This window comes from Gorilla gorilla, chromosome 9, assembly GCF_029281585.2.
Source record: "Gorilla gorilla gorilla isolate KB3781 chromosome 9, NHGRI_mGorGor1-v2.1_pri, whole genome shotgun sequence".
NCBI classification, from domain to species: domain Eukaryota; kingdom Metazoa; phylum Chordata; class Mammalia; order Primates; family Hominidae; genus Gorilla; species Gorilla gorilla.
In genome coordinates, this window is record NC_073233.2 from 25,717,381 (window position 1) to 25,744,716 (window position 27,336).

The 27,336-nt window shown below is 44.5% G+C and overlaps 1 protein-coding gene across 3 annotated transcripts in view; it reads left to right on the forward strand.

Moving 5' to 3' along the window:
- The first annotated feature begins 12,458 nt into the window (after positions 1 to 12,458).
- The window catches only part of NAV2 (neuron navigator 2), a 775,852-nt gene continuing 760,974 nt past the window's right edge, over positions 12,459 to 27,336 (forward strand). For all 3 annotated transcript variants that reach the window (XM_055356422.2, XM_063711041.1, XM_063711042.1), the window contains exons 1-2: positions 12,459 to 12,562; positions 17,623 to 18,277. In XM_055356422.2, the coding sequence (XP_055212397.2) occupies positions 18,203 to 18,277 (75 nt within the window). In that variant the 5' untranslated portion in view covers positions 12,459 to 12,562; positions 17,623 to 18,202. The remainder of the gene's footprint in view (positions 12,563 to 17,622; positions 18,278 to 27,336) is intronic.

The window sequence follows — 27,336 nt, forward strand, 5'->3', positions numbered from 1 at the left end:
TTCGGATACATGTATCTTAGCGCCTTTGCTATTCTTTGCTGCTTGCCTATATTTTTAGCTTTACATTTCAGGTTCTGTCAGCCTTTCCACAGAATTAAAATGCCCCTGTTCACTTGTGCTGCTCCAGGGGAAGAATATTTGCCATTTTCCACAGATGATGACCCTGGGATGGAGAAGATGTCTGCTTTACTAAGGCTTCTAGATGACCTGTAAGAGTTATAGTGAAAACATCTCATTTTAAAAAGGGTAACATATTTTTAAAAATAAAGTATTATCTTCCCACCTTATCATAAGGAATTGTTTTCCTATTCCTTTGCTTATCTGTCCACATGCATATAAATTTTACTTAGTCAAAATGATGGCATGCATTTATTTTATATATATATATATATATTTTCTTTTTTTTGAGATGGAGACTCACTCTGTCACTCAGGCTGGACTGCAGTGGTGCTATCTCAGCTCACTGCAAGCTCCGTCTCTCAGGTTCATGCCATTCTCCCACCTCAGCCTCCTGAGTAGCTGGGACTACAGGCGCCTGCCACCACACCCGGCTAATTTTTTGTATTTTTAGTAGAGACGGGGTTTCACTGCATTAGCCAGGATGGTCTTGATCTCCTGACCTCGTGATCCGCCCGCCTCGGCCTCCCAAAGTGCTGGGATTACAGGCATGAGCCACTGCACCCGGACTATTTGGTTTATATTTTATGTCGTGAGTAGGAATTTCACCAGCTACATATTCAAGTGTGCAAAGATAATCATTCTATTTTTCTATAACTTTAGCTCTATTTTGAACTCCCTTTACACCTATTGGTAGAAAACAAAGAAACAAACAAAAAACCCACTGATCAGTTCCATGGAAACGAAACCATCCAAAGGTTTCCCAGGTTTTCGTGAGGGTGCATTCAGTTAATTGAAGGTGTTCTGCCTCCCTTCTTCCTGTTGGGATTGTGATAAATTCCCAGGGGACTTACAGGGCATCAAGATCTCAATTGTGAGTGAGGAGCCTTCTGATTCTGATTAGTCAAAGTCCAGTTAAGACAAACAAAATCAAACATACAACAGGAAATTGAATACATGGATATAGAAGGGCTGAGATGCCAAACGGGACAGGATTAGCTACGGGGGAAACTACTATCACCACGAGGGATGGAGGGACATGAAGAAATGGTGGGGTTGCAGGGCCCAGAAGCCAGGACCCTCGGGCTAGAACCAGGGCAGAGGCTGCCTGGCTGGAGCTATAGGACCTTGTAGGGAGGGTTTAGTTGGCGGGAGCTAGAATCACAAAAGAGACACAGATACCTGTGGTGGTGGAACTTTACTCAAGGAAGGTGGAATGAGAGCAGGAGAAGCACCCTGATCTCTCCTGCTTCTACACGCCAGCCTCCCCACTGCAAGTAGACTTGCTTCTACTCCAATGCGTGAAATCATGCTGGGGTAGGGGCTATGGGGACCATCTTTCTGAGCTACCCTAAAGAAGTGAGTCATGGGTCTCCTCAGCTCTCAAATACCCCCAACAATGTTTTTAAAAATAATTTTTACTCTTTCCAGGGACTGGCCTTGGGGATGGAGGGAAGGATGATATGGGTGAAGGCATGGGACCTCGTTCTCAGAGAACCCACCAATACCTAACACTTGAACTTTATTTCCAAATCTTTAAGGAATTATAAGGAAAAAATAATAAAATATAAGCTAGCATCTCAAAATTTTATTTCGCCACCATAGGGATAAGTGTTAAAAGGACCTTAATCATTCATTTATGGGTGTTTGGTTGGTTTTCAGCATTTGACTGCTAATCTGATGGTGGGTGTGCTTAAGGAGGTGGCAGAAAATTCCCACCTGATTCTGTACCTTTGTCGCTGATCCTGCACCTTTGTCCCCCACTGACATCTCACGAAACTTGGAGGCAGCATGAAGAGGGGCTTTGGGCACTTCTGCCCTACTCATGGCAAAGAGCTGGGCCTTCTCCTTGTCTTCCATTTTGTGCTTGTTCTCTCTACCTCCTGGTCTTGACTTTTTGTCTGCTTCTCCCCAAATCCTGGCTAGAGACGTGGCCTCTCCTTCTCAACCCTGGTCCTTGTCTTGCACTATCTCTTTGGTTCTTGTCCTCTGGCTATACCATTTTTGGCCATCTCATTTACCTCCTCAGAGGGAGGAAGGACATAACAGGTGTGCTTTAATTCCTAAGGCTCGTCTTTCAATCCTGAACCACGAACAGTATCTCCAAGGTTTATTTTTCAAATTATGTTTAATTTAAATTAATTTTAAAAGGAATATCTGATTGGTTTAGAAGATGTGGAAAACACAGAAAAACAAATGGAAAAAATGAAAGTTATCCCAAGTTCTACCATTCAAAGATAACTGCCACAAATTCCATGAGGGGAGAGGACTTGGCTTATCTTGTTCATTTTGGTAACCCCAGGGCCCAGGCACACAGTAAGTAAGCTAAGTAAATATTGCTAAATTAAACAATAACCTTTTGGAAATTTTTTCCATTCATAAGCATTTTTATGCAAGTGGAATCATATTCTACCTACCATTTTGAAACCTACTTTTCTGTGTAGCAATGTATCATTAGCATTTTCCAAATCAATAAATGTTCTTCCATATTATTTTAGTAGTAGCATGGTATTCAGTTATAAAAGCAGACCATAATGAATGTAAATGGTACCTTCATGTTATATATTTAGGTTTTTCTTTTCTAAATTTTTATTCTCCCAAACAAACTTTATATTCTTGTACATATATGGGTGCACAACTTTTCAGGTCAAAGGGCACACATACACATTTTCAAGGTGTTCCATGCATCCTACTTTCTAGTAGGTATACACATTTCTAGCACAATGAATTATACTAGAATGTTCATTCCATGAAGCAAGGATTTTGTTCATTTATTTCCTGTACCATAGTGAATCTAGCCTAGAGCAATGCCTAGCACAGAGTAGGTTCTTAATAAATATTTGTTGAATTTGTTTCCTTTTGCCCTCACCAGTAATGTTTAATGCTACTTTAAAAAGTTTTTTTTTTCAGTCTGATAGCAAAAATAATGGTTCCTATATTTACAAATTGTAAACTTATCACACCCTCTGCCCCCAAAATGCTTAGTAAGCCTGCTGGAATTGGACCCTAAATATTTAAAAACTGTCTCAGAACCAAAGCTAAACAGAAACAAGGTCTTGTGGAGCCAGAATCTCTGGGTTCAAAGATTCCCTGGCATTCGACATACTATCACCTGTACCCACTTACACATCGCTTAGAGCCAAGCATCCCATCCCCATGGGAGATTTCTGCAGATAAAGGAAGGCAATGAGATTCGTGGTAAAAACATTCATACTGCCATTTTTCTCCATGAAGAATACATCTTTGTTTTTTTTTGTTTTTGTTTTTTATACAAAGCTTACCTACTGACCCAGAAAAAAAGAGTTTTTTGTATTTTCTCTGAGGATTTAGACGATGTAGGCTTCTGTTAGCCAACCCCATGGGAGAAGACAATGGCATCATCAGACTTCAAAGATGTCTTGAAGAGTGCTCCCTGGGGCTCTGTGGGTGCACTGCTGTGTGTGTGTGTGTGTGTGTGTATCTGTGTGTGTGTGCGTGCACGTGTGTGTGGCTGCAGTCAGGGAGTGCCAGTCAGGAAGTAGCCAGGAATCCCTCCAAAAGAATCTAAGTGGGAGTTTTCTTCTGTGTGTCCTTGCTCAGCTTAGCCTGCTGGGCTTTGAGTAGTTAGGAGGCCACTGGACACACTGTGAGATGAAAGGAAGTTGCATTGACTTCCAGGCTACTTTCATCTGATGCCACAGGAAGAAAAAAAAAAATAGAATGGGTCCCCGATTCAATGGAGAAACAAGACACTGGAAATGCAAATATTCCCAATGTGCTATGCAAAGGAGCCAAGCCAGGGTCCCCACACCTGTCTTCCCAGGGAAGGTCGTGATCCACACACAGGAAGCTTGGGTGGGTGGGTCTCGTCATCAAAGCAAAAAGCCTTCCCTTTGAAGAATTCACAGAAACAAAATGTCAATGAAGAGTCACACACCCAAGAAACAAACACTATTCAGATGGAGTAACAAGCTTTTACTTGCAGAACACACTCTTAATTTATCAGAGCACCTTTCCCCTGGCATTGTAATTGTTGTCTTACAAACAATCCCTAGACAACAGCAAGGACAGATGGTATCTCTATCTTTAGAAAATAAACTTTTAGGTAATAAACTTGAGGCTCAAATAAGTTATAGTTCTTTACCCAGATCCTAGAAATAGTAAATGGAAGAGCTGGAGCTTAAACCAGGCAGTGTAGAAAGTCTCTTCGTGGTTTCACTAGATAAAACAGCAGCAGCAGCTGTGGCAATATTTATTCCTATTTTTTTTCAACATCCATGTTCAGGATACCTTCTCAGTAATATTTGAGCTAGACTTTAGAGAAGATTTCAACAGTGGTTAAGATCAAGGCCTCAAGAGTCAGACTGCTTGAATTTGAATCCCAACTTCACCCCTAACTAGCTGTGTGACCTTGGAAAAGTCACTTAATTTCTCTGTGCTTATTGCCTTTTCTGAAAAATATGGATAATAATAGTATCTGTCTTATGAGATAACTGTGAGAATTAAATGAATTATTATATCTAAAGAATGTAGAACAGTGCCTGGGACAATAAGTGGTATGGAGGTGCTGGCTAAGATCACCATTGGGCCTGCCTGTTGTTGCATGTGGCACACAGCACCTTCTGCGCCTTCCACCTTAGTACACAGCTAAGGCTGGCCTGCCTTAGCCCCCACTGCATTAGTGGCCCTGATTTGATTAAATGCACCCGGTCTCTCCTACCTGCCCTAGAGGTGAGCACTTGACGAAGAGAGAGGAGATGACCCATAGGTTGGCTTGGTATGTTGAAATGACCTGGGCAATCAGACCCTCCTTTGATGCCTGAACTAGGCTACCCAATTAGCAGTGAGAACTGAGGATGAGAGAGTGGGCAGAGTCTGAGAGAGACAGCATCTGTCCTTTATTTCCATCTTCACATCTCTACGTAAGCCACCATTGTCTCCTGCCAGGTGACTTCAGTGACCTAATGGGTCCCCCTGCTCCCTCTTTTATAATCTAGTCTCAAAAATGCAGCCAAAGAAAACTTCTGAAAATTTATCCGCGTAAAACTCTCCAGGTGCTTCCCATTGCATTTAGAACAGACTTCTCTGACTCATTCATGTAACATTGTTTCATTATTTGCTACTTTCTAGTCACATTGGTCTCTTGACTACATCGGACACATCGTGGTCTCAGGGCCTTTGCACTTGCTCTTTGCTCTTTCTTCCCCCACACCTTCACTTGGCCAGTTCCTCCAGGTCTAGTCTGAATTGTCACCTCCTCAGAGAGGCCTTCCCTGGTCACCCTATGAAATGCTGTTCTCCCCAACCTCATTCACTATCATATCATCCTATTTTACTTCTTTTGTGGCAGTCATCATTACTATCTAAGATTATCCACGTTGTATATTTGTTTCTGTGTTTAATGACTGGCTCCACTGCTAGGATACAAATTCCTTGATGGAAGAAAGCTCACCTGTCATGTTCACTGTGGCATTTCCAGTAGTGAGGATAGTGCATTTGATAAATATTTGTTGGATTTGTTTTACAATTTCAGTTTCGACTCCATTTCCAGTACATATATGACCCCCTTCTTTTTTTAAGATACCTTGAAAACCAAAACAGCCTACTGAAATAAACGTAGAGCTTGAATCTTGTTACCCATTCCAACCTCCCTGGGAAGTTCCGTTCTGAGGCTCTTCCTCCACATGTGACTCCTCCAGCCTAACTGACATGCTCATGCCACCCGTGGGTGTTTCACTGCAGGCCTGTTTTTATAGCATCCTCCCATGCTCACAGAGGTGCCAGCCCCTAATGGCAAGAAAAACAGAGCCAGCCCACCCTCTGCCTCCACCCCTTGCCAGCTGACAATAAGCTCCCTCCCAGCCACTGTCTATTTCAGATAATGCTACATTGTCTCAACCCATCATCACTTGGGTAATCGGGCTCCTTCCTTCTATTCTAGCTACTCAACCATGGTGGTGCTGAGTAAAGGATGTTAACAGAAATGTTTGAGGAAAAAATGCCAGGAGTAGGAGGAAGAGAGAACCAGAATGTCCCAGCCAGTCCATTTCTGCCCTTCCTCCTCCCCACCACAGCCATTCTGCAGATGAGGATACCAAAGTCCAGACAGGAACTGGAAGTGACTTTCACTAAGCCACCCTTCAGTGAAGTTGTAGAAGGGTGGCAATATAAAATAAGGACTTCAGGCTGCCTGAGAAACAGGTACAAGATAGGTGCGGTGATGACTTTTCTTCAAATACAAATGTCTAACTTTGCTGTTATTGGCATTTATTATTTTCAAGAGTGAAACTTCAGCTGATTCCCAAAGATCCAGAGTAAGAGTCATATTTAGTAGGACAACAACAAATTGGTTTTGTGAAAGACTATGGAATAGGTCCATCCATTCCTCATGCTGTAGCACCCTGAGGACAAGTTATGCCTGGCTTACTCTCCAATGTATATCTAGTGCCAAAACAGTTCCTGGGACAAATTTGTTGGATGAATGAGCCCTGAGTCCCTACTTTGAAAACTTACTATCTGTCCAGATCTATGCTAAGCATTAAGAGGAAGAAAAAAGGAGAAATAGATACAGTCTATTCTTTCCTTCAGCTTTTGATCTGGTTGTAAAAGAACTGCTGCAAACTGGCTTTGTGACCAAACACAAGTTACTCAACCTCTCTGATGCTGTTTCTTCCTCTTATCTCCCTGATAAAATAAAGATAACAGTACCTACCCCATAGAGTTATTGTGAAGCTTAAATGAAGTCAAGCATTTAAAGCTACTGGCATTTAGAGTTGTTCAATAAATTGAAGTTTACAGTTCTATCAGTGTAAAATATTAGCTATATATAATTCCAGTTATTTTTGACAATTGAACTTTTTGGTAGCTCTGGGCTTGTCCCTTAAATTCCAGTCAATTTATTTGAAAAGCTTTCTAGCATACTGAATTTTTTCCTGCTGTATAAAACTTGGCTGAATTCAGAGTCAGCATTATGATGGATTCATGTAATTTAATGAATGGATGAGATGTGTAAGATTGATTGTCCATTCACTAAATGGTCCCAGATCGCCCAGACCTTTTGTTTTGTTTTTCGTAGGTCTATTGGTCTCCTCTCTTGCTGTCATATTGTTGTCCCTTAATTCTTACAGTTGTCAGTTTTCCCAGTTAGGTAGGGACCTAATTTGTTGTGGGCTTGAAAATGAATTAACTGAACCCATTTAAAGTGTGAGTAAACCAAGAGCATCAGACCCTGAATGAGGACCTGGGAAGGCTATGGTCTTTCCTACAAACCTTGGCATCATCTGTTTTGACTTCTCAGAGATTTCCTGATTCTTTGTGTGTTCTCATCAATGATATGTTAGACAGACATGAAAGTTCTTGGCATATGTAGGCACTCAATAAAATTTATTAAATACATGAATGAAGAAGCAAGAAAGCATAATCATATGTATTTAATATACCATAAACTCAAGTGGTATGTATGAGGGTAAGGGTGAGGTGAGGGAATATAGAGTGAGGTTAGTTTGGCATGTTGGAAGAGACTAATTGAGCTAAGTCTTAAAGGAAGAGAAAGATGTTGGGTGAGGATAAAGATGACATCATGAAGGGGTATAGGATAGAGAAAGAGTGGATGTTCCCCTGTGCTTGCTATTCTGATGGGCTTGTTTCTTCCCAGGATGACATGAACAAGATATTTCTAAAGGATTCACTAATCCATCCATCCAAACATTTAATAGGCATCTCATGTGCTTGGTTCATTTCCAGTAGTGGGGCGTAGGAAAAGAAACAAGAAATAACTTCTGCATTGAGGGAGCTCTCTTTGTGACTCAAGTAAAAAAAATCTAGATATACATGATTTGTTTCCCTCAACCTCCAATCCATTAGAAAGTCTTATTGATTCTGACTCCAAAGTATTCCTCAACTTCATCCATTTGCTACCATCCTGGTCCAGTGGACTTCTTGTCTGAACTATGTAATCACATCCTAAGTGAACCCCCTGCTTCCATCCTTGTCAATTCTCCATGAAGCAGCCAGAGTGATCTATTTAATCATATCAGGTCACTTCCAAACGCAGAAAACTCCCATGCTTCTAGCAGCACTTGGAATAAAATCTAGTTGCCTTTCAGTGGGCTCAGGCTCTATATGATCTGGCTCTGCCTACTGTCCAAATCCATCCTGCACTGCTCTTCCCTTCAGTCACTATGCTTCAATTTCATTGACCATCTTTTTGCTCCATGAGCACAGCAAGTTTGTAGTTCTGCCATCTGCCTCATGGCCTTTGCACTAGCAGCTGCCTCTTCTGGAATGTTCTTTTCCTTGATCCTGCATGGCTGTATCCTTCTCACCAATCACAGTTTAAATTTCTTCTTCTCAAAGAAGTCACCTGCAACTACCCAAATGAAGGTAGCACCTTGTCATTCTCATATCATCTTATTTTTATTCTCTGCCTAGCTCTAATTATTCTCTCAAATTATCTGGGTTAAATATTTATTTATTTCCCATCTTTTCCCACTGTCACCATGAGAGGCGGGACCTTCCCTACCTGGTTCATTACTTTATCTCAGAATGTCTATTAAGTAATACAATTTATTGCAGGAGTGAGTGAATGATGATTGAATGAATGAGTAGTAAGGGAGATAAATATGAAAAGAGATGATTACAGTATGACATGACAAATGCCATAAAAGAGATGGGAACAAAGAACTATGGGATTCCAGAGCAGAAGACAACCAATTCTGACAAGTATTTGGGGGAAAAATTCTTAGATTTGGATCCCCAAAGGTAATGAAAGTTCACCAGTCCAAAAAGAAAAAAAAAAAGGTTGAAAATGCATTTTTCATCTCCTTTCTTGGTCTGCTGGTCAGCTGACTCTGTGTCCAATTCAGAGAGAGCTAAAGACATGAGAGAACATTTTTGTACTTAAGATTTCACCTCTGTGATGCCCAGCTCATGTAAGACAGTGTCTAAGCTGAATCTAGTACTGTGTCTGCTTACCAGAATTCTAAGATTGGTTACTTCTTCCTCAAGTCTTCTCAAGATTGGATGGAAGATTTTCCTTAAATTAGGGAAAGAAAGGACATGCTTTAATTTCCTAAAGTGTTTCACATACACTTGCTTCAGATATTCCCTAGCTCTGAAGGAGGGCAACACGGATATTCTTGTTTTGAAGACAAGAAAACTGAGGAGCAGCAGGGGCTCAGTTTTAGGAGTCAGAAGCTACACTGAGTAAGTACTTTTGCCTGTCCTCTTTTTATTGTGTGCTACAAATGTCTGACATTGCTTAACCATTCTAAAGTCCCTTTCTTGTTTGCCACCATTGATTGACCCCCTGACTTGTCCCAAAGGTCAACAACCAATCAGATTCTCTCATGAAAATCTGAACTAAGTTCCAGAGGTTGTGAGCAAATTCTATTGGGTGTTTGCACTGAGAGATCCTGATGTAGACACTTAGACTGGCAGTCATATTAGGCCATGAGGAAGGTGAGTAAACAGAAAAGGAGATAAGGTGCATTCCCCCAGAAGCCATAGAGGGAGTTTCTACAGTCCCTAGGCTTGTGGTTCCATTCCCTGGGAGACCTGGTTATACTCTGATTCCTGTTTTTCAATATCTGAAATTGAAGTAACCCTATCTTTAGGTGATACTGTCAGGTTTGGGGTTAGGATCCTACATGGGTAATTGGCTATAATTTTAAAAAATAGGTCATCCTTTATTGAGGCAAAAACTGTCTTGCTGTTGGCAGTAGGTGTTAAGGTCTTTGCCACTGCAACTCTCACTTGGGATCACAATATGTGTGTGTGTGTGTGTGAGAGAGAGAGAGAGAGGTGGGGGAGGGAGGGAAGGAGGGAGAGAGAGAGAGAGAGAGAGAGAAAATTAGAGAGAGAGAAACAGAGATCAGAATCTCCATGGACAAGACTCTGCTCTCCTGGCTCCTAGCATGCAGGTGGGGACTAAGGCACGTGGCATAATGGCAGGAGAGAAAGGTAGCTGTTTTAGAAAAATATTCTCCAGATTGCCCACCCCTAGTAGGTGAAAGATTGTTGCACAGAGTGTTGGGTTGAAAACATCTATAAAAATAAGACAACACCTACCAGTACTGGGCTTGGGGAAACATATGCATGTGTACCAATGACTTCCAGGCTCATGATCAGGCTACAGATTTGACCACCTGGTTGTGTCTGCTCCTTGGATTTGCCTGGCAAATCATCATCATTCCAGGAAGGGGGTGTATTATTCAGGGCTCTCCAGAGAAATAGAACCAATGGAATATACACATATATAGAACTCCTTCTTCCTCGGGACATCCATCTTTTTCTTAAGGCTTTCAATGGATTGGATGAGGCCCACCCATGTTAGGAAGGATAATCTGCTTTACTCAAAGTCTACTGATTGAAATGTTAATTATATCTAACGGAATACTTTCCCCAAAACATCTAGAATGATGTCTGACAAAAAAACAAAAACAAAAAAAACCACTGGATACTATAGCCTAGACAAGCTGACACATAAAATTAACCATCACAGGGGCAAAGTGGGCATATTGATAAAAGTCTGTCTCTGTAAGATATATTATTATTTACAAAGTTTGTGCTCATCCATGATCACATCAAATCCTTATAACGTCTATATGAAGAGGAATATTAACTTCTCTATTTTATAGATGAGCAAATCTAGGTTCAGAGACAAGATTACATTGCTGATGATGGTGGAGAGGGGATTTCAGCCCAAGTTGTCTAACTCAGGTCTGTGTTCTTCTAACTATATCACACTCCTTATGACTGGGTTCATAATGTCACTTCCCTACCATGACCCTACTGATTTTCTTCCTTGCATGAGCTCAGAGAGACTTTCTTGCAAGCCTCTCTGAGCTGACTGGCTCAGAAAGAGCATGGGTTTTATTTTGTAGCTCTGTCTTGTGAGCAGTCTCAATGGGCCCCTCTGGGACAGGGCCCAGGAGTGTAATATATGTGAATGTTTCTGAGTGAGCATGAGCTTCCACCCCAGCTGCAATTCCCTCACCTCTGCCATCCCCTCATCCTACAGCTGGGTCCCCTTCCTACAACCAGACCTGGAGAGTGATGGTTGGAGCTGGCAGAGATCCAGCTGGGTACTGTCTGGTCCTCATCAATCCCTCCTGCTCTGACGCCAGACAAGTGTAGCTCCCTTCCTGAGCCCCAATCTCTTCCTGCCTCCCAAACAGGGGCCTGGCAGCAGGATTGGCCTTCTGCTTTGGTGTGTGTCTTGACCTCCTGTTCTAATGGGATGTCTGTGTACATAACACCCTGAGAATGCTGGACCCACCTGGTCTTCACCAGACGGTGGTATAGGAAGATCTGCCTGTGGCTATGGACAGGCCCTGCAGGCTGGTGGCCCCTGGAGACTTTGGAAAGGCCAGGACTCTCTCCTGCCAAGACCAATAGGACTCCTTGCTTTCTCACCTTGGGCACCCTGTGTGGTGGGGCAAGTTTTGATCGGATGATAGGATTGGAGGCGGAGTGGAAAGAGAGAAATGTCCACGGTAGTGCCTCTCCAGACATGTCTGGCCTCCCCTTTTACTCTTTGGACCTGACCTCAACTTAGGAGAGGAGAGAACATTTTTTCAGAAGTTCAAGTCTTATTTGCAGTACTGGGTTCCTGATATCCTCTAATGTGGGCACTTATGTACTAGGCCACTCCATGAAAGAGAGATAAGGGACATGGGGAGCACAAGCCTCCCAGATTCCAAAATGGCCCTGGGTAAGGTAAGAAGAATGAATAACTGTCCGGAGATGGGTAATCTTGGGGACGGGATGTGTTGCCCTCTAGGTTACAGAAGGTCTGGCTGTTAGGTGGCCCAGGGATCCTTGTTCTGCGTGTCCAAGAAGCAGAAACGGGTCTTGACATGAGATTTCAGCTCGGTGTTGGAAAGAGCTTGCTGTCAACCAGAGCTCTACAATCCGGAAGGCAATAAGCACTGTCTTGGGAGCTTCAGAGAGCTCCATCCAGAGAGGTGTTTGGACACAGGCTGGACAGCTCCCTGATGGGCTCCTGTCCAGGGGATTCCTGGATTTAGTGGGAGGTTGAACCAGGTGCCCGGAGGCATCTTCTGACTCAGGTTGTCCAACGATGCAGGTCTTCCTTGAAGTGTCAGGTGCGTCTGTCCCACAGAAGAAGGGCGTTAGCAGGCATGATTGGCATGTCTCTGCCTGGCAGGTCTGCCATTGAATAGCAGCAGCTCCGGAGAGACCCTCTCTCTTTCTCTGGTCCCCTAGCCTGGGAAAGGGCTCGGGACCCTGGAAGGGGACCGGGGTGGCGAGGCCGCCGATTGGCAGCGAGGCGCCATGTGAACTGCACTGGTTGGCTGGCGGGAGGGAGGAGGAGGCGGTTTCCCGGGTAACGGGAGGGCAAGGAGCGGCTGCAGCGGCAGCGGCCGCGGCTGAGAAGCGCGGGCCGGAGTGCAGTGCGAGACCGGCTGGAGGAGGCGGCTCCGCGAAGCCGGTGTGGGCGCAGGTAGGAACTCCCTATGCTGCCTCCCCCAGGTCGGGTCTGGCTGGACTGCCCGGAGGCGGGACCGGCCTGGGAAAGTTTGCGGTGCAACTGGGTGGGCAAGGAGGAGAGGACTTGGGGATGCTCTGTGCTGAGCTCCGGGGTCCAGAGCAGGGTGGGGACTGCCGTTGGGGAGAGGGCCGGCCCCTCATTGAGAGGCTCGGGGGCCACACCTCTGCTGCGGGACTCTGACCGAGGGCCAAGGCCTCTCAAGCCACCCGACCGCAGCATAGATACCGGGCCAGCGGACGCATAGCCACCCGTGCGCGATGACGGCCGGCGGGCCCTTGTTCACAGATGCGCTGGGAAACTCTTCCCCAGCAGATGCGGGGCTGGGCGCCCGGCGCAGTGCTCCGAGGCTGCTCTGCGAGCTCGGGGGCGCACTTTCCCGGCCTCCAGCGACACTGCGCACGCCCCCATCCGGAGTGGGTGTGTGTCCCTCTGGGCGTACGTGCCTGAGGCTGTGCCACCTCCTGTGCGTGTTCTTGTGTTTCTGACTGTCTTGTTTGCGTGTCTCTGTGGGTTCCCCTCTGCGTGATTGTGTCTCTGGGTGTATCCCCGCATCTGGGTCCCTCTGTGTTTGCTGTTGGCATGGGTGTCTGTGAACGCCCTCTCCAGGTGCTTGTGTCTGAATACCGCTATTTGTGGATCCTTCTGTCGGCGTCTCTGTGTTTTCGGTCTGTGTGTCCTCCTCTCTGTGTGCTAGTCTTTAGGTGTATCTATGAGCGCGTGTGTTTTCTGTCTGCGCCTCTGTTTTCTAGCTACGTCTGTCTCCGAATGTAGGTCCAGTACCTGTCTGCGCGGGTCCCTCTGTGGAGGCGTGCTTCCTCGTTTGTGATCTGAGCTTCTGTGATCTGTGTATATGGATGTACGTCTGTAAGTCTGTATGTGTGTCTGTCTGCATGTCTGCGAGTATCTGCTGTGCTTGTGTCGGTCTGTGTCTCTTTGCTGTGCCTGTCTGTCCATACGTGTGTATGTGCTGGTGGGGGTGGTGTAGGTGGATCGGATCCGAGCCAAGCCGGGGGCAACTAGGCCAGGCCTGCGGTTCCCCTGGCTCTCGCTCTCCCACGCTCCGGTTAGCTGCGGGCGGCGGGCTAGGGCGCGGGCGGGGAGGGGGCGCCCGAGCACTGGGAGCCGCGGTGCCTCCCGGGTGTGCGCTCCGCTGAGCCGGCTCCTTTCTTGCCTGCAAAGGGACTCAGGCGGCGGCGGTGGCAGCCCGCGTCGCCCAGCTGGGGCCCTAGTGACTTATTTTTGTGTGTGATCCTTTCTTTTCTTCAGGGAAGAGGCGGGAGCACGCTCCGCTCGCTCGCAGTGCACAGATAAAGGCGCCAGGGTTGGCGGCTGGGTCTGCCCTCCCTCCCCTGTGGCTTAGCAGAAGTGGCCGGCTCACGGGCTCCCTTTGGGAGCAAAAAAGCCCCTAGATTAGAAACTCAGCCCAGAAACCACCATGCCTCCTTGGTTCTCTTTCATACCTCTTATGTAACTTATTTATTGATTGATTAATGAAAAGCTAGATTTCCAAGAAGCTCTTCTGTTTCCCCTATTGACACCAAGGGCGAATTAAAAATGCGATTTTGGTGATAAGTGTTCATTAGGCCATTGGAAAGACCCTTCTTTTAGATGCACCCTTCTTTTAGAAGCTTAATTCCAGGTATAAGATGAAACAGGTGAGGCCCCCCAACCCTCCAACCTTTAATCCAGATTTAAAAACCAGTTTCCCCAGTCCCGGCAGCCACTGGAGAGAGGGACAGGAGTGAGGAAAAGGCCAAAAGGGCATTGCCTGATTTTGCAAACTTTGGGAAAATCTAAGGATATTTTGCCAAAGCTGGGCTCACAATTCCAACACCCACGGCAGAAGGAGTAAGTTATACCTAAGAAGGCCTGGCCTGTGACTTGTCTGGCACCTGGAATCCTAAATTGGCATTTAACAGGGAATGAAGTTTTACTGCAGGAAGGGACTTCAGCGGGTCCCTCTGAAGGATGCCTCTACCTCTAAGACTAGGAAGCTTTTTCCTGTACCATCTATGTACTGGGCTATATCTCCAAACCTGTCTTTAACCTCCGTCCCACCCAACCTCCCACCCCGGGGTGGTTGCCCAGAGGAAGAAGGATTTGGGCAGATGTGGAATGGGAGTTTGAAGCCTTTTGGAGGCTGTTTGTACCAGGCAGGAAAAGGTCTTGGCAGTGTGTTCAGAAGATCTTCAGTAAGAGTGGGCTTGTCTTCTGAACTTTGAGGAGAAGCCAGGGCTTGCCCTCAATGCTCCCCACTCATCTTATGGTGCAGTTTGGCCAGGCCTTCTTGTTTTTCTCCTTTCCCTTGCAGCTGCTCCTAACTGACTTATGACACAGAGAGGAGAAGCTGCTGATCCATTGCTGCATTTAGGGATCAATCCAGCAAGCATGTTCATTTCTCAACAATTCAGTTAAATGTTCCCTGAATCCTTTCTTTCAGTTCATTTTCATTCAAGTGTATTTAAACATCCTGAGATTTCTCTGGCAGTAGGAAACCAGAGCTTTTACATCAGGGCATACTCTCCTGAAGTCCCCTCTGCCCAGTCAGGAAATAGACTGGATGTGGCAGCTAGCTAGCTGACAACAGCATCCTTGCTTCTCCTCTTTCTCCTGTGACTCTCTCCCCTCTGGCTCCAGCACAAGGACAGCAACAGCCCCAGAACTGGTGGAGACTGACTCCTAGAAAAAAACAAAAGGCTCACAGGAGGTGTTGAACATCCTCCCACTTCCTGCTGGTTGGGAGGTATTTCTGTGGCGAGAGCGTCTGTCCCCATGTGCACTTGGGGCGTGTGCGCCGGCTGGTGTGATGGGATGTGACAGGGTCTCACCCAGGAGGGAGCTCCAGCACAGGGGCCTGGCACAGAGTGCCGAGCTGTTCTCAGATACAGAGAAAGCCCAGAGCTGTCAATGAGGCAGCCCCGATGGAGAAGGCCTTCCAAGCAGGAGACCGTTTTTGGCACCGGACTTTTTTTTCTTTTATTATTATTCACGAGGAGGGCCAGTAGCTATGAAAAGTGTAGATTCTGAACTCAGCCTGCTTGTGAAAAGTCAGACAACAGTACTCCTTCCAGAGCAGCATGGATATGAGCAGGAACTTTGAAGTCAGATCTGGGTTCAAATTTTAGACCCACACTTCCTCGCTGTGTAACTCTAGGCAAGTTACTTGACCTCTCTTGTCTTCAGTTGTCTCATCTCGAATACAAAGCTAAACATCTCTATTTGAAGCAGAAGAAGTGACACACAGCATGCCCTTAACAGAGATGTGCTGAATAAATGAATATGTGAAGCAGTAGCTAGCACTAAGCATATAGCAAACATTCAGTACATGTTAGCAATTATCATTTGATCACCTATTCTGTGTTAATAGGTGATCTTGATCTTTCCAATTTTGTGTGGTATCATTCTCCTCACTTTATAGATGAGAAAACTGAGATTCGGATTAAGTTACTGGCTCAGGGTCACCCAAGAAGCTGCAGTGTTGAGATTTGAACCTAGGTCTGCCTGAGTCTTTTAGTTTGAGGTTTCAATTGGATTCAGAAAAGGGTAATACGTATAGCCAGTTTGTCAGAGTTCACTTGCATTGTGGTCGGGAGCTAAAAAGAATGATTCTGAGGTTTCACCTTTGCAAAGGATCCCTTGAAGGGGCTGTGGAGATAGTGGTGGTGAGCAGAAAGAGAGTATCTACTTTTTTCTAAAAGCTCAGCTACTTCCTGGGTCAGCAGAGGGCTTCAGTCATTCTGTCTATAATGTCACCCACTCTTGGGTACACAAGATAACCTTCTGAACATTCTGCTCCTCACTGATTCTTACCAAATTCAGAACATCTGTGACTTGGGAATTCACTTGCAGAAATCTGTTCTGGCCGAGTGTTTCACGTGTGTGGGACAAGCCTTCAATTAAGAGGGATGTACCTGTGAAGTCACATCCCCTCTGCTGCTTCTCTCCCAAGCATCTGCTAGTCCTTCTCCTCCTCCTCCTCCTCCCCCCTCACAAGCCCTCTGTGGCCGAGTCTCATGTCCGCCTCTTAACCTGCTTTGGCACTGAGCTGTGCGGAAGCCTTTTGTGACAGGGGATGGCTTCGGCCTTATTCCAAAGTAGCCACCAGTCAGGACAGCTGCAAGGGAGGGTCTGTGGGTTTCTGTCTAGTACCCGCTGCGGCCGGATCTGGCCACAGCTCTCCCGGAGGCTGGCATGGCCTGAATTGTAGAATGGCTAGTGCGTTCATTACAAATGCTGGCAAGACTAGTGCCTTTTAGTAAAGAGCTCCCCACCCCCGATTCCTTTCCTTCCTGATGGTGCTGGTGTTGTGGGGGGAGGCATTCATAATTACTTGTTGGTGCATGATCTTCCTAGGATCCTCAGATATGTCCCCACCTCTTGGACTATTTATGGGAGGGTGTACCAAGTGTGAATATTTTTCTTGGTGCAGAGGTCCCTTCCTCTCTCCTCCCTCCCTGTCCCTCCGAGCTTCTGTGACGTCAGCCAGGAGGTGACTGAGTGTCTGCTCTATCTGCAGATTCCCAGGCAGGGAATGCGGCTCCATAGGCAGTTGCTTTCCGGCCCTGAGACAATCTCGGCTGCTCTTTCTCACCCTCCCTGAGGACCCTGGTGTCTCGCCTGCCATACACTGCCTCCTGCAGCTGTAGTTGGGGGGAAAATATTGATGCTTTGTGCTTCACAGACCATTGCTTCCCTGTCTCTTCATACTTTCGTGCCTTATTCCTCTGATGATGATGATGATGATGATGATGATGATCATCCACCCCATGGAAGTTTGAAAGATAACTCATTTCCAGCTCCGGTGTGCTTATTTCCAGAACGTGAGAAGTGGGGAGCCCGTGAGGCCCCTGGAGTTTGCTTGTCCGTGGATGTGCTCAGAGGAGCTTGGAAAACGATCATCGGCTGCTGCTTGGTTCAGGCCTCACTATGTGGCTCCAGATGGTGGGAAAGACAGCTCAAATCTGTACTTTTCTACAAAAGACAAATCTGACTGTTGAACATTTTCTCCTCAGGTATGGGTCTTACACCATGAAGGAAGATGACAGCCCAGGAGGGGAGCCACCGCTGTGATGAACGCTTGCAGGAGCCATGAGGGGCGGCTTTCCGCGCAGTGTTTGCAGTGATTTATGGGAGTCAGGGGCTGCCAGAGAGGGATGTGGATGTTATCAGCTTGGTGGATTAAATGCCCATTTACATTGTTATTGACATATAAATTATCTGTGCCAAGAAGACAGTGAAGGAAAGGGTTTCTGGGGCAGTAATGTGGTATGTGCCTTAGGATATGGACTCGTCTTTGCCCAGATTTGTCCTCTGGGCTCTCATGAAGCGAGTCTCAGACCTAAAGTAAAACCCCAAGACTTAGCTCTCATGATGCCGGCAGCAGTCACCCTCATTGCAAAGGCAGCGGTGCCGAGTGAGGTTCCCGAGTGGATTTTAAGAAGACAGGAAGACCTTTGAAGAGGTGGTGCTTATTTCCTTGGCTGGCGGGAACTCTGTCTGGCTGTTGCATGCATCACTTTTGTGTGGGTTATTTTGTTCCCCTGTGGATTTGGAAGCATCGCTGAAGGAGAGAGAGGATTTTATTTCTGGGAAATGGAATCGGTTTCTGAGTCCAGCCAGCAGCAGAAGAGAAAGCCAGTTATCCACGGACTGGAAGATCAAAAGAGGGTAAGTGGCAGAACTTTGTTGGTTGATTGGATTATGGTGCTGGAATTGCTAAGTGTGATTCAGAGAGCATAGGTGGTTATCATTGAGCATGCTTGTCTGTCTTTCTCTCCGGAAGGAGGTAGCATGGTGGCTTGAGATTTGCTATGTCTTGATGCTGGGTGTCTTGACTTACTGGTAGGCAAGAAGAAAGATAAAGAAAAGGGAAAAAAAATTCAGTCCTGGCAGCCAAAAAGGCAAAGATTTATAAGCGTTAACTGAGGGAGTTAACAAAAAATGTTGGTGTTCTCAAAGTCCAATATGAGTTTCTTTGTACTGAAGCCCCCTTCGGGATTCACACACTCTTAGCACCTTTTGGAAATGTTGCTCCTGACAGCGGAGGTTTTGTTTGAATTATTCTCTGTGTGGTTGTCTGGCTCTTGTGTTTATGGATCAAAAACATATTCTACTGCACTCTTTGGCCCTATCCGTGAGAATGTCACAGCCATTTAAAATGGCCTGTTGAGTGTAGGTCATTTGCTGTCATTGGTCTGAAAGCTGCAGTCACCCAGGACCTGTGTCTACCAGTTAAAGTTCAACTTGTCTTTAAAAGGCAGACGCGTTGTGGAGTAGCATAGGGTGGTTGGTTGTCTAGGAAGAAAGTTGAAGCTACATCTTCTCACTCTTGGGGCATAGCTAAGACTGGGGCGTGGCAAGGGTTAAATACTGCTCTAGCGGAGTCCAAATTTTTGTTGAACTGAAAATAATTTCTGACATTTCCTTTGAAATGTTGTGGATGGTAAAAAAAAAAAAAAAAAAAAAGAGACTTCTGATGTTCTTTCAGAGTGGTGTGGGTATCCCTCTCCTCCTGAGTCTCAAAGATTGACTCTTCCCAGTGTGAAATACACATGGAGATGAAAACTGTCCTTCTGACTCTTCCTTATGATTTTATGTGGCTCTCTGTGTGTGTGTGTGTGTGTGTGTGTGTGTGTATGAAAAAGGATTTTGTATTGCATTTTCTCTGACTTTCCAAGGATAAAAATAATCAAAAACATTTTATAAATATTGACTCCATTCTTAACAAAAAATTCAATTTCCGAAACTGCTGTCGCTATAATTTGGGAAGAATGCCCACTATCTTGGCAACCTAGATAAGTGGGATTTGTTTTGTGGTGTTTGATTTATTAAGTGTATAACCTACTAGACCTGTCTACTCCTATTTCTACGGAAGCTTTCAGAGAGATAGGAGAAAAATCAATAATAGTTGTGAACAGAACCCAGGATTGATTGCATTTGACTAAGTATTAGCCAAGTTTGGTATCCAGACACTTAGTGGAGGAACATTTGGGACCTCTGACACTGTAGACAATTTTAATTGGGCTGGTACAGCAAGATAATATGCAATTATGATGGCTTCTTTTTGGCTAGGTGTAGATGTCTGCATTTCCCATCTGTTCTTGGCTCTGGCTGCGTTGGGTCCACATGTACTATGGAGCCTCTGGAAGTAGAATATAACCCCAAGTGAGGCTCTGCGGCAGCTGGGGTAACATCAATTGGTCATGCTCAGCTGACATTCATTTTAACTTGAACTCTAGCCGTCATGGCGATTATTAAATTTATAATGATATATGTAAGATCCATTTTAATGAATCTCCATGCTTGGGTGAGCTCTCACTTGCGCTGGCAAAATAAGGCTTAACAGAGTATTACATTTCATCTTCTGCTGAATTTTCTGGGCTGTGGTTGAAACTTTGTGTAGAAAGAATTAGATTGTTTTTCCTGATAGGCATTGTGATCGAGTTCCACATTGCCCAGAGTACAGTTTCTGGGCTTCTAGAAATACCGCCACTGCAGTAGCTTCTGTTGGCGGCAGCAGCTTCTGTTGGTGTGTGCATGTGTGTGTTTGTGGGTAAACATACACCCCATTTGCATCAAGTGTGAAGCTAAACAAGCCTCTCAGCGTGCAGCCTGGAATGTCTTGTCCACGAAGCTGAAAGGCGACTCTACAGTGTTTGGCTCATATACCTCGGGTGAGCTGAAAACTCCTCTTCAGGGGGGATTGGCTGAAAATCCAACAAAGGCACAATCGAGGCATCTGCTGGAGAGCTGGGAAGTCTCCACCAGCATGCTTAAGTTACCAAGCATTCATTGGCACCAGATCCTCCTGGCATTTCTGTCTGTGTGTAAGAGATGTTTAGCGAAAGACAATTGTGAGATAAGTCAAGAGACAAGGCAGAGGGCTAGCTAGATCCAATTTTGCTGTATTTCCCAATGTCCCAAGAAGGAAAAGCCACTTCTCATGCACCTGGTTGTAGCTTGGTGATTGCTCGGGGTTTCATATGGATGAAATGGCTAGTTTAGGGCCAAATAGGATCTGGCTGTTTGTGGGTACGTGCATATACCTTCTGCAGTGAAAAGCGTCATGGACTATAGAACTAGAGACCTGGGTTCAAATGCCAATGGTGCTGTGTGCTAGCTGTGCAACCCTGGGAAACCTACTTAACCTCTCTGATTTTTAGAGTCTACATTTTCAACATAGGACAATGGGGATTTTATTATAGGGATATTATTAAGATTAAATGGAATATAGCTGGGAACGACTTTGGCACTTGATAAATATTTAAGAAATGTTCCACATATCCTTGGGATAGATTGCAATGTGGGCTTTCTTTTTTTCCTTTTGTTCTTAGAGGGCTGCATGTGATTTTGTTTTAAATCCTTAAAAAAATACTCAAGTAATACATACACATCACAAATCTGAATGTTATAGAAGAATACAGAATATAAATTTCTCATTTCTCTAATTCTATCCAGCAGTGACTGCTATTAACAGTTTCGTACATATTATTCTCGACTTTTTTTGGTTTGTGTTTCTTAATAAAATGGATTCATGCCATACATATTTTTAGGAAGCTTGCTTTGTCATTTAAAATAATGTGGGTATCTGTCTGAGTCCTTACATACACACCCAAATCATGCCTTTTAGTCACTGGATAGAGTTACACTGTAGAAGTGCCACAATTTATATTACTAATCCCTTATAGATGTATATTTAGGATGTTTCCAGGTTTTTGGTTTGGGCTCTGTTTTTTGATATTACATAATTCCAGTATTCATCTATTCAAGAAGTATTTATGAATTGCCTCCTTGTGCCAGGCACCTTTCTAAGAGCTAAATATAAACCAGACATACAAAGCTACTTTTTTCTTGAAGCCTATGTTTTAGATCAGTGCTCTCCAACAGAACTTCCTGCAATGATGGAAATGTTCTATTCGTGCACTGTACAAATCAGTAGCCACTAGCCATATCTGGCTACGGAGCACTTGAAATGTTACTAGTGTGGCCAAATTTTAAATTTTATTGAGTTATAATTAGTTTAAACTTCAATAGCTGCATGTGGCTAGGGACCACTGTGGTAGACAGTACCTTTCTGAAGAGCCAACAACAGGCAAATAACTACACCATCTATTTCCAGACACTGGCCTATGCTCTAAAGAAAATTAATAGGGCAAAGTTGGTGTAGTGAGTGAGAGAGGTATACATTTCATATTTATGATTATTCTTGAATTTCCCTTTTAACTGATGCATAACTTAGATTCAGTAAAGTGTGTACTTTTAAAGCTTACAAATCAATGAAGATGAATTTTTCTACCTCATACACACCTATGCAGCCACAGATGCATAAGGTATTAAGATCTAGACCTCTTCTCTTGCCCCAAGAGGATGAGCTTTAGCTGGTATAAGGGGATGCCTCCCTGAGGAGGTGTCTTCTGAGCAGAGACCTTAGCGGCTGGCTGTGGGAAGATCAGGAGGCAGCTCTCAGATGTGAATGTGCCCACTTGTCCCCTGTGCCAGGACAGGTTATCATTCAGAGCTTTCAAAGCTCCTCCCTATTCCTTTGAAGACTTACCTGGGTGCCACATATAGATGGTAGCTCTCTATGCATCCCTAACTCTTGTCAGATTCAAATTCTGTGCTGAAGTGAGGAAAAAGCCGGGGAGACAGGGGGCTTCTGCATAGAGAAATTCAGTGAGGTAAGTATTGTTCAGTGCTCTAAGAACCTACTTAACTAGCATAGATGGGAGAAGTAAAATTTCCCTGACAGACACCTATTGATCAGTCAAGGGAATGACTTTTTGATTGATTTTTCTCTACTCTTCTTTAGAAGTTTGTCCTTCACAGACAGAGGTTTCCCACAGCGGATGAACACTGTAAAATAAGAATTGTTGGTTTTTTTTTTTTTTTAAGATGCTTGATGATTGAGTAGTGACAAAGATGGTTCAGTCTGAATATTCTCCTAGCTGTCAACTTCTCAGCATGAAAGCTTCCTGGAGCCAGTTTTTAAAAATGTCTTTGGAGAGTGTGAACTCGGGCTTAGTGTAATTAAAATTTCTAGGGTTGGCTGAACTGCTCTGGATCTGCCAAGCCCTGCCCTTCAAAGGGTAATATACTATCATATTTGCCCCATCAGCCTCTTGTCTTCATTTTTATTAATGGCATTCCCAATTTCCTCGTCACTTGGGTTTGCAACTCAGGATTGTTTGACCTTCTCCCACCTCACAGGCCCACCACCTTTTCATCCAGTCATCGGCCCTACTTGTTCCTGTGTCACGTGTATCTGGCGCCTGTCTGTGCTTTTTAGTTTCATTGCTACCACCATAGTTTCAGGTCCAGGAATTCTTGCCCAAGTAGTGGTACAGCCTTCTGGCTGGCTTTCTTGTTTCTGTTTCTTCTTCTTAAGTTTATTCTCCACTCCTGGCTAGATTACTTGTCCCAGAGTCCAGCTATTGTTATCCTACTCAGTGGTTTCCCACTATGTCTTCCTTCAGAAGAAGCCATCCTCTCTAGCCTTTGGCAATTTACATCATCACTGACTTCTAGGGTATAATGGATGAAAGTTAGAATCTCACTGGAGTCTCGTTGACCTCAGTGTTAAACCTGGAGGCATTCTGTATGCTCCTGGAGCTGTTTCCCCAGTGGTATTTACAGGTACGTAGGTTACAAGATGCTCAGCACTGTGCCTGGCACGTAAGTATTCAGTAAGTGGGATTACTGTGACTTCTATATTCTCCTATTCTCTTACCCAGATCTTCTCTTCTTGTTAAGCTCTGATTGCTCTTTCCTGAACAGACCTTACATTTCCCCCCATTTCTGAGTCTTTGTTTATGTATCATGCCCACCCATCCAGAAGGCCCTCACTCCCAGACTCCTCGTTTATCCTCCATGTAGAATGGATCCTCCTCCTGTTTCTATACCTTGCTTAAGTGCAGCCTGGGTAGGAGTTCACCACATTCCCCTTATGTCCCAGACATTTTCCCACATGTCACATCTCTGAACCAGATGGTTGGCTCCTTGAGGAGGTCTTGTCCATCTTTTCATCCCCAGCATGAAATAGGCTCCTAGTAAATATCGGTTGAATGAATGAATGTGACTTATAGGATTGAGATTCCTCTTTCCCTGTGGTCATGAGGTGAATCTGATCCTCTTAGGTTTAATATGTTGTCTACTCATAGAGAGAGGAGGGAGAAATAAGATTCAAGGGGACATTTAGGAGTTCTCTCCAGTCATCAAAACATTTGATGAAGGAAGTCTAGACTGGGTCTGGTGAGTAGAAAAAGGCATATTGAAGTCATGATTTGAAGGAAGAAGCAAGAGGATTTGCATTAGTGACTAGACCTACCAAATGGAGGCGGATGAATCTCAGATGTTGCCAATCTTCAATGCATCAGTGGCTGATGGGGACTGGCAGCCTTCTGGATGGAGTGACTTGAGGTAATGACACCTTCTAATGCTTCTCATGGTAGAAGTGCCTTTGCACTTCGTTTGTGCCAGTGGAAACAGGACAATTGTTATTCCTTTTAGATGTAGAAGGAAAACAAGTGCTTTAAATTAATTTTCCCAAGCACAAGTGGTTAGATTTAGTGAAGTTTTTGGAAAGGATTAAAAAAATTAGATCAATGGGGTAAAGACAGGGAAAGTAAATAACATGTATTGAGCAACCCGTTTGCAAGGGAGGAACTAGCACGCCTTTTACTTTATCTCATTTAGATATCCCAAACCCATGATGTAGGTATTATTAATCTGTTTTACAGATGTAAAATCTGTGATTAAGGGACTTCTCCAAGGTTCCACAACTGATGTTGTCTGCTAGACTCCAGGAACCCACTGAAATTTTACCTTGCCCATAATTAAAAATTATTTTCCCAACATCTTTGCATCCATGCATAAGTATGTACACACACACACACACACACACACACACACACACACACACACACACACACACACTCCCACTCTCAATGTGACTGTGATTAGGATTGCTTTCCAGGGAATCAAATGGCCTTCTTCAATCAATAGTGGAATTTCTAGTCTCACTGCTACCAGCCTAGTTTAAGGTCCAGGAATTCTTGCCTGGATGGTGGCATAGTTTCCTGGCTGGCTCCCTTGTTTCCATTTCTCTTTCTTCAGTCCTGCATGGTACCTGTATGACATCTTACAGATGTTTTGTTTACCCGGGAACAATGCCTATGTCATTCAGCAAGTCAGGGCTGTATGCCACCACCGTCCCCAAGGTCAATCCCAGGCCAGTAGTGAGGCTGGGCTACTTTAGAGGGATTTTCCTTGGCCATAGTGATATGAGCTCTGGGGCATTGAAGGTGTGGTTAGGGGTCTGGATTGATGGATACTGACATGTTAGGTGAGGATGAGGCTTCAGCCCCAGCTCCCCAGATGAGCTGAAATGCTTGTTTCCTGGCCTGGGCCAGTGTTTGCTGCTGCTCCTTTGGAGCTGGAGGTAGCAGCAGTTAGTTACAACTGATCTGCCTTCTGACAGGTTGCTGCCTGTAGGGCCCACCTGTCTTCCTTACATGAATGAAGGGAGTGTTAAGCAAGAGCTTAGGATGGACAGTGAGGACCTACCACAGCACATTTCAAATATCACTGAAGAAGAAAGGAGAGAGACTGTAGCCAGATGCAACTCCATTCAGTAAGCTTTGAGACCTGACTCAGGTATAGGGTCAGGGGGGAGGATGGCAAAGGGGTCAGACCAATTCCCAGCCTTCATCTCAATGAAGAGAATGTGAGATAGCACGATTAGTCTTCATTCATTCATTTATTCATTCATCCTACTTTGTTGAGTACCTACTGTGTGCCAGCCAGCCACAGCATGAGGCACTGGGATCATGATGATGAGCTTAGATATTGTCTCCTGTTTCTGGGCACTTCCAGTGTCTTGGGGGAGGCAATTCAACCAGCAGTGACTGTGTTATTAGGTAAGCATCCTTCTGGTTTGGAGAGGTCAGGGAGGACTTCTCTGGAGGAGGGGGAACGTGAGCTCTGCCTATAAGGGGCCAAGTGAAAGGCACACTGAAGAGAGGACTAAATAAGCAGCTCACAGGGGAACCATGTGGCCTTTTGGGGGGGCTGCAGCTGGCATGGATGCTGGCTGTTATGGACTGAATTGCGTTTCCCAAACATTCATGAAACCTTAACCCCCACAGTGGCTGTATTAGGGTTGTTTTCCAGGGAATAAAACGGCCTTCTTCAATCAGCAGAAATGAATGCTGATATTTTTTATTTTGGCTTAATTTTCAACAGTGAAGACAATTTGACATTTTTCTGGACCTGATTTTAATGATGCCGGAAAAGTTGGGTTATTTTTGGTCCTTAAAGCCGCTAGAAGTTGAACAATGATTCAGGCACCCTCATAGGTGGCCATTCTCCATTTCTTTGATAGACTCATGTAAATTGCACAAGGATAGCTCTGAACATAAGTAAACTGAATTTACTTTGGCTTTGCAGCTCTATCCCAACCTGGCTTCCAGAAACCAAATCATTGAGTCCTCAGCACAAAAGAAGGATGAAATTTAATGCTAAGTGGTATGCAGTGCCAGCCCTCCCACTGGCATCCTGTGTAGAGATCCAGGATTGGCACATTTGTTAAAGCCCTTTTATTTACCTGATCTCTTTAGACTTAATTTTATCCTATTGGTCTATACTGTGTCATTATTTATTCCTTTCTTAAACTCTCTGAAGTATGGTTTTAAACTAGAGGGAGAAAGAGCAGCAATGTCACCCAGGTTGTTTGGTATTTGTTAATCACATAACTTTGAGACTTTATTAAGGGGATAATTTATTTAACCTTTCTAGCCTCTCCATTTTCATTATGAAAATTAGGATGCTAATAATAAAACTTTTGGTGAGGATTATGAGATATAATGTACTTGAAGATTTAACACAGTACTTAGCACATAAGTATTAAATGATATCTATTATAATTCTTATCATATGTTTCCCTTGCATTATTTTGCAAAAATCCCTGTAAGAGGCCTATTGGAGGAGTAAAATGGGGATGGGGGTGGGTGGCTGCTGCTACTGCATTTGAATTTCCTTTTGGTTAACTGAAGGTCACATAAAATTCCTTCTGGTTTAAACTTGTGTTCTGCACATCTTTCTAGAAGAAAGTGTACTTTTCTGTTTCAGAAGTACAGTCAGTGGAAACAACAAAATCTCCCTTTATGTAGCAATCCTGTAATAACTACTTCAACTTCATCTTTCCACACATTAAATTACAATATGCAGGACCCTGTCATGTAGGGATTAGGTTAAACCTTTGTAAGTGTGTCTAAGACACCCCTTACAAGTTGCATTTTTACTTGAAATTTTTTTTGAATTTCATTTGATACACTCTGTGGCATCCCCTATAACCTCAGCACCAGGAAAAAATACCTGGTTACCTAGAGGTGGGTTACAATTAATCAAGGTTTTCCAAAACCCATCCTAGGCTACTTTGCTCCCAAAGCTTGGATCAGATTCTTCCATGCCTGGGGTTTGAATCACAATAATGATATCTCTGACTCCCATCCTCAGGGCATTAATTTTTAATCTTCTTTCTCGTTGGTATAATTAGAAAGAGAGGGATGTGGGGGCTGGGAAGAGAAATGAGAGGAGATGCGGATGGCAGAGCAGGAGTAGATGTTTTTTTACAACCCAGCTTCTTCCAAAGATGAGGAACAACATTGCAGCCTTGCATCTGCATTCTGAGTTCATTTGCGGGGAGGAAGCAGAGGCAAATATGGGACTGG